The sequence below is a fragment of the Fukomys damarensis genome, unplaced genomic scaffold (assembly GCF_012274545.1).
Source record: "Fukomys damarensis isolate Sample0158 unplaced genomic scaffold, DMR_v1.0_HiC HiC_scaffold_2, whole genome shotgun sequence".
Classification (NCBI taxonomy): Eukaryota; Metazoa; Chordata; class Mammalia; order Rodentia; family Bathyergidae; genus Fukomys; species Fukomys damarensis.
In genome coordinates, this window is record NW_022900914.1 from 13652744 (window position 1) to 13658795 (window position 6052).

Genomic DNA, 6052 nt, shown 5'->3' on the forward strand with positions numbered 1-6052 from the left:
AGAGAGAGAGAGAGAGAGAGAGAGAGAGAGAGAGAGAGAGAAACTTGTTATATTACCAGATCTCTGATCATTTCAGATAAAAAATATAGACATGCCCTCTCGGTCCAACAGGTGGGGGGCTGTGGGACAAGTGCCAAACTGTCCGCAGTGTCCTGTTCTGGGAAATTCTCCTTCTGCTCTAGAGAGGCAGTGCAGGAATGGGAAGGAATGAGGACTGGAATTAGCTCACCACACCCACCTGTTGTAACTGTCCAGCCTGAGCACTTGTGAAACTCAGTTTATCACCTATAAAACAGGAGCGTTGTCGTGAACTCGTATGAGTAAACATGCATGTGGCACTTTCCAGTATAGCACCTGTCACGCCATTAATTCTTCAGGTTGAATCTCTTTAAACCTCTCTTCCCTGGCTCCTCTGATATGCGCCCAATCTTCTCAGTGCCTCTGCAGCTATGGGGTATGCTAAAAAAAAATGAGAGATGCATTTATTTAACGAGCTTTTATGTGCAAAGCAGTACCCATCAGTAAGTCAGATATTAACTCTGAACTTCCTCGTATGTCCACAGAATGGAAAGAGAAGATACTTAAGCAATAGAGATAGACAGTGGTAGGCACAATTTGAAAATTATGTAACTAAGTTGAAAGCTGATTGACTATTCACTGATACTCAATATATGGTAATTATTTAACAGAAATATTACCAGGCTCCCTGAGTAAATAATGGATCATTCTGTCCCCATGAAAAGGCTTGAAAAGAAGAGGGAGCCAAATAATGAGGCTGTTTTCTAATTTTGTTGTGGACCAGAACCAAAGGTCCCCGGGCTTCTGGCTCACTGCAGGTTTTCTCAGCTGTCCCTAACGAAGCTGCTCTCAACCAGCACCGGTCTCCAAGGGGCCTGTTGTAGTTTGCAGACATTATCTCATTCACCCTTGCTCTGTTCTGTTAAAGTATTACAGGGCAGGTGTTCCCTAGTTCACAGAGGGCACAAGTGCGAAGAGCAGCAAGAGATTTCAGGAGTGTGATCTTGTGATGCTTAATACCTCCCCTTGCTTATCAGACCAGCCTGTCTCGGCGATGTTCTCTGACATAGCAGTTAGGTTTCCATTTTTAAAAAATCTCATCCAAAGGAGAATGTAATGCTGTTTGGAAAATGAAACTGGCAAGCATCATCTTTTTTGTAGAATAAAAAGTCCCAGAATGTCTGACCTTAGAGAGGGAGAGAGGGAGAGGGAGACTGTGTTATTGTGTCTTGGCAAGAATTTTTCACTGGTAGGAAAAAGTTACAGCACAGATAACCTGATGCTTCTTTTGCTAATATCATGCTCAACTTTTCACTTGAAGCATCTTTTCACAAATGTGTAATGGTGTGTAGGAAGAAAAGTTTTAGGAATTTGCCAGAACAAAGATACCACATATTCCCAGTTATTTAGTCAACTAGTTATGCATTTTTCCAATTTAGCTTTTCAGCTTTTGTTCTGAAAATCTTTTTATATGTTAAGTATGTTTAGATGTCCTGCAAACTACATTTTTGTATTGGGACATTTAGATATTAAATCTGTTCACTTGAATGCAAAATCTGCTTCTGGAAAGAAGCACTTCTTTCACGCATTTGTTTTTTGTGTTTTTGTTTTGGTACCAGGGATTGAACTCAGGTCCTTGCACTTGCAAGGCGGGCCACCAAACTGCTGAGCTAAATCCCTGGCCCCTTTCACTCATTTGTTAAGCCCTTGAACTTCTGTACCATACTTTCCCCCATTTTATTTTTAGCCTTCTTTTAAGAAATTCCTGAAGTCATGTTAGTAGTTAACTGCCATGGCCATAGCCATATATATCTAAGTCAATTTATTCCTCCCAATATTAGAAAAATTAATAATGAATTACTTGAGTTAGCAATGAATGTGAAAATTAAGGTAGGCTTTTACCAGACAGTATCACATATGGTCCGTGTTTCCTGGAAAATCTTGAAAGTGTACGGTGAGTTCACTCTCGGTGTTTGGTTTTGTTTTTTTTTCCACTTCCAAGGAATTCCAGTCATTTGAAAGTTTTAAATTATTCAAAGGTGGATTGTTCTTGAGTCCATAAAGGCAAAGCAAGGGTTTCCCTAGAGCAGTGATGGAGAGCCCTTGAGAGCTTTCAGTGGTAGCCGTGTGCTGCGGCCCTCGTGCCATAGATCCTGCCGCCACTGCTCTAGAGCATGCAGCATCTGCAGAAACAGCCTCCAACCAGGTGGGTGTGTAGCTCCATCACACTCCTCCTCGTTCCGTGTATTTCTTTCTGGTGAGCTGTGCTATGACGTGAGAATTTTGATGTCCAGAAAGTGGCCCCAGAGGAGTTGCCAGGTCCCCGAGTAGAGTCCTGTATATATACTGGACTCTCAACCTGGCTTTGCCAGTTGAAGAATTGAGGCCAAGGTCTTCCTTGGATGTGTATAAATGTTTTAGTACAGGTACACCTGACAATGCGTTATTCATTTCCGTGTGTTTTAGTCTAGATCCTGCATCTCATCCAAGTGTTGTACTCAAATGTAGCTGTAACGTGCTTTTCACCACAAAAACAAAATTTCACCTTGGTATTCTGATAGAATGTCTACGACCTACCTGTTTGTTTGTTTTTTCAGATATCGATGAGTGTTTGACTCCAAGTACTTGTCCAGATGAGCAATGTGTGAATTCTCTTGGATCTTACCAGTGCGTCCCCTGCACGGAAGGGTTCCGAGGCTGGAATGGACAGTGCCTTGGTAGGTGCTGCCGCGTCCTTGCCTGAGTGTCTGCTCTTCTGCACGGCCCGTTTTCTGGTAGAGTGGTACAGTGCCAACTCAGCCTTCCTATGAAATGGAGGGGGGAGCGGTTTCCGTTATTCTCAGAATTTAAGTAAATTTTAACTTAAAAGAAGAAAATGGGTTGATAGGAAGGATATGAGATTCGAGGTGGAACAAAATCATTCTGATTGAAACAAACTCAACAGAGAACAAAGGGTTCTGATAACCAAAATCAAGTCAAATAGCAAGCACTATGAGGAAGAGAGAGGTGAAGAGAAAAATGCTTTAAAAAAGAAAAGAGGCCCAAGAAGATAGAAGGATGAGCAAATAGTCCAGGAAATGTGTGCTCAGATTTGCCACAGAAGTAATGTAGCAGTTAGCTCATGAGAAGATAGAGTGACGAGTTTGCCATGCTCCTTTTTCCTGTGTGTGTGTGCCTACCATGTGATTTTTTTTTTCTTAAAACTCCAGCTCTTTTCTAAAACATGCCAGAACTCTGAATATGTGAGTTAAATGGTTCACTCACTGTTTCTTTCCATTTTTCCCCAAATTCTTGAGAACTTCCTGTGTACCCCAGAGCTATACCAAGTTCCGGAATACATCCAGTACACCGAGGCAAAATCAGCTATGAGCCCTCCCTGATGGGCCTTACATTTCATCTCACAAATAAAACAAAATAGCTCAAGTGCTAAGCAGGAAGGAGGGGTCTGTGACAGGAGGAGCCACCCTTAGAAAAGTGGCCAGGGAGTGAGGTGGGAGGGAGAGCCTTTGGGCATGAGGAGCAGCATATGCAAGGGGCTTGTGGAAAGAGGAAGCAGGTCGTGCATGTTTCAGGGGCCAGTGTAGCTCAGAAGAGGAAACAAGGAGGACTTGTTACAGAATGTGGGAGTGGACCATGTGAGGCCCTTGGCATCCAGATAAATATTTTGCTCTTTATTCTAATAAATCTGGGAAGACGTTTCTTATTTTAGAAGGGGTGGGAACAAGTAGGTTGTGGAAACACTCTCAGATTTAAAGCTTAGTTCGCATTCCCAGGCGCAGCATCCACTCAGCCACTCTAGCTGTGCAGGTGGCCCCTGTCTCGGGCCCCCACACACGTCCCAAGAGGTCTGCCATGGAACCGTGAGATGCAGATCTTTGAGGAACAGAAGAAAATATTTTTATTCATTACTTGTTTATCTGAAAAGCATTTCTGTGTGTAACTGGTGCTAGCCAGAAGTGTATTTGATTTTAATTTTCCCATTTGGCATAAATTTCATAGTCGCCCTTCCAAGTTCTCTTTGTGCTCTCGTGTTCACATGCGATCCGTCCACCCGTACACACATACATACATGAAATATACACATACATACATACATGAGATCTTGTATGATCCAAGACTAGTGCCCAAACTTAACATTAAATAACTGTGATTTGCAGTACAGGAGTACACCACAGCTCTAATTTTAGTGGCATATGATTGACCAACTGGCAGGTGATTGCCATTCAATATAAATACTAATTGAGTTCTCTACCGTGTGTACATATATGTGTAGTACATAGGTTTGCATGCATGTGTGTGCATGCCTATTTGAACATTTTGACCCATGTCAGTGATGGAAACACGTAGACCTTTAAGCGCCTCATTTACCTTTGCCAACCAGATGAGTGGAATCACGCAGATATATTAGGTCACTAGGTTGCTCAACTCCACCAAAGTGACACATTCAGTCCCTTGTCCCAAGCCCTAGCTTTTGTTTCTGCCTTGCTGAGGTCTTGTATTTCCTGTTACCAAGAGCAGGCAGTGTACTCTTTCCTTCTGCCTTGGGGAGAATTTGGGGCTCCGTGTAATCCACAGATCACATGTTCTTCCATGATATTATTGCCGTTCCATCCGTTGTTCATGTTGAACTTGCAGTTTATAAATCTCCCGTGAGGGTTTTTGCAGATTACACTGAAGTAGATTTTCCATCTTAATTTTTTATGGTACTAGAGCTTTCCAGTGTTGAAAAGCTGAGTGCGACCAAGAGCAGATATTGCAACGTGTCTTTCTTCTTCTGTTGAGCCAGTGAGTGGATTGAATTTTTCTGTGAAATGCTGACAGTGGTGATGAATTCTCAGCCCTGTCTTCTTGTGCCTGTATGTGTTTTAGTGCCCACGTTTATGCTTGAGAACTTGAAAATGTGTTTCAGAAGGTAGTCTTAAGCCTATCTTGGAGCTGAGCCAAGTGATACGACAGCTTGACGCGCGTTTATTTGCTCGTTTGATAAGCATATGGAGACGTCCAGTGTGTGAGATACTTTTAAAACATGGCTTGAGAGAGAACAAAGAAGGCTTCCCCCGACTGCACACACAGGCTAGCGCTTACAGCTTAACAAGTATGCAAGTAGGACAAGTGGGATGTGAGATGCAGCGAACATCATGAAAGAAATGATAAAACTGCCTGTGGGACATAGATAGGATTTCTAGAGACCATCTGATAGGACAGCCAATGACATGTCATCAACAAGGTGTTCCAAACAGTCACCTGTGACTGTGTTTTGGCTTTTTAATATCCTTTTAGTCCAGGTAACTTAGGAAGTATTGATATTTTTTCATTAGTTTAATGTAAGAACATTAAAGATTTGAAAATTTCTTAAAATCACACCTTTTTGGAGAAAATTCTACATTTGGCACTTATAAATTGTTATCTATAGAAATGAGTCCGTACCTCAGTAAGTGGACCCACAAGTTAAGACTGGTCTGACATGATGAACAACTTGATTTGTGACCAGAATTTTAGTTTTAGCTTAACCAAGTCTTGAATTACAACCCGAATTCTGGCTGCTTGTGCTTCCAGATGGTCTCAGATACAGATTTAACCCTTAAAGAGTTCTGGAAAGAACATTACGGCATCTTTTCCTGTGTGGGGTTAAGAAATCCTGGGCCATTACCTTTCTAAGGGCACTGAGATCTGCCTGTGTACAGGAGAGAGACTTCGATGGCTTTGTAGAGGAGCCTGAGCCTTCAGTTGACCAACCTGAGTTACAGCCAGCCCTCAGAAACAAATTGAGTTCCTAAGGAAAGGGTCCACTGTATCCTTTTTCTAGGACTTTCTCACTGGCCGTGTATTTTTACATTGTTTAGGTCAGACAGTGTTTTACATAATATCACATAAGCTTGTCATGCTGCTTATGTTTTTTTCTTTAAACTTGCCTGTGTTCACGTCGATTGACTTTTACTGTTTTCTCTTAAAAGGCTTTATTAAGAATTGTTATTTCGGGGCTGGGGATTTAGCTCAGAGGTTCGGTTCAATCCCCGATACCAAAAAAAAAAAA

At 42.1% G+C, this 6052-nt stretch overlaps 1 protein-coding gene across 4 annotated transcripts in view; it reads left to right on the forward strand.

Moving 5' to 3' along the window:
- Ltbp1 (latent transforming growth factor beta binding protein 1) overlaps window positions 1–6052 on the forward strand; it is a 219578-nt gene that overhangs the window by 126293 nt on the left and 87233 nt on the right. For all 4 annotated transcript variants that reach the window (XM_010645197.3, XM_019204342.2, XM_010645206.3 and 1 more), the window contains exon 15: window positions 2616–2735. In XM_010645197.3, the coding sequence (XP_010643499.1) occupies window positions 2616–2735 (120 nt within the window). The remainder of the gene's footprint in view (window positions 1–2615; window positions 2736–6052) is intronic.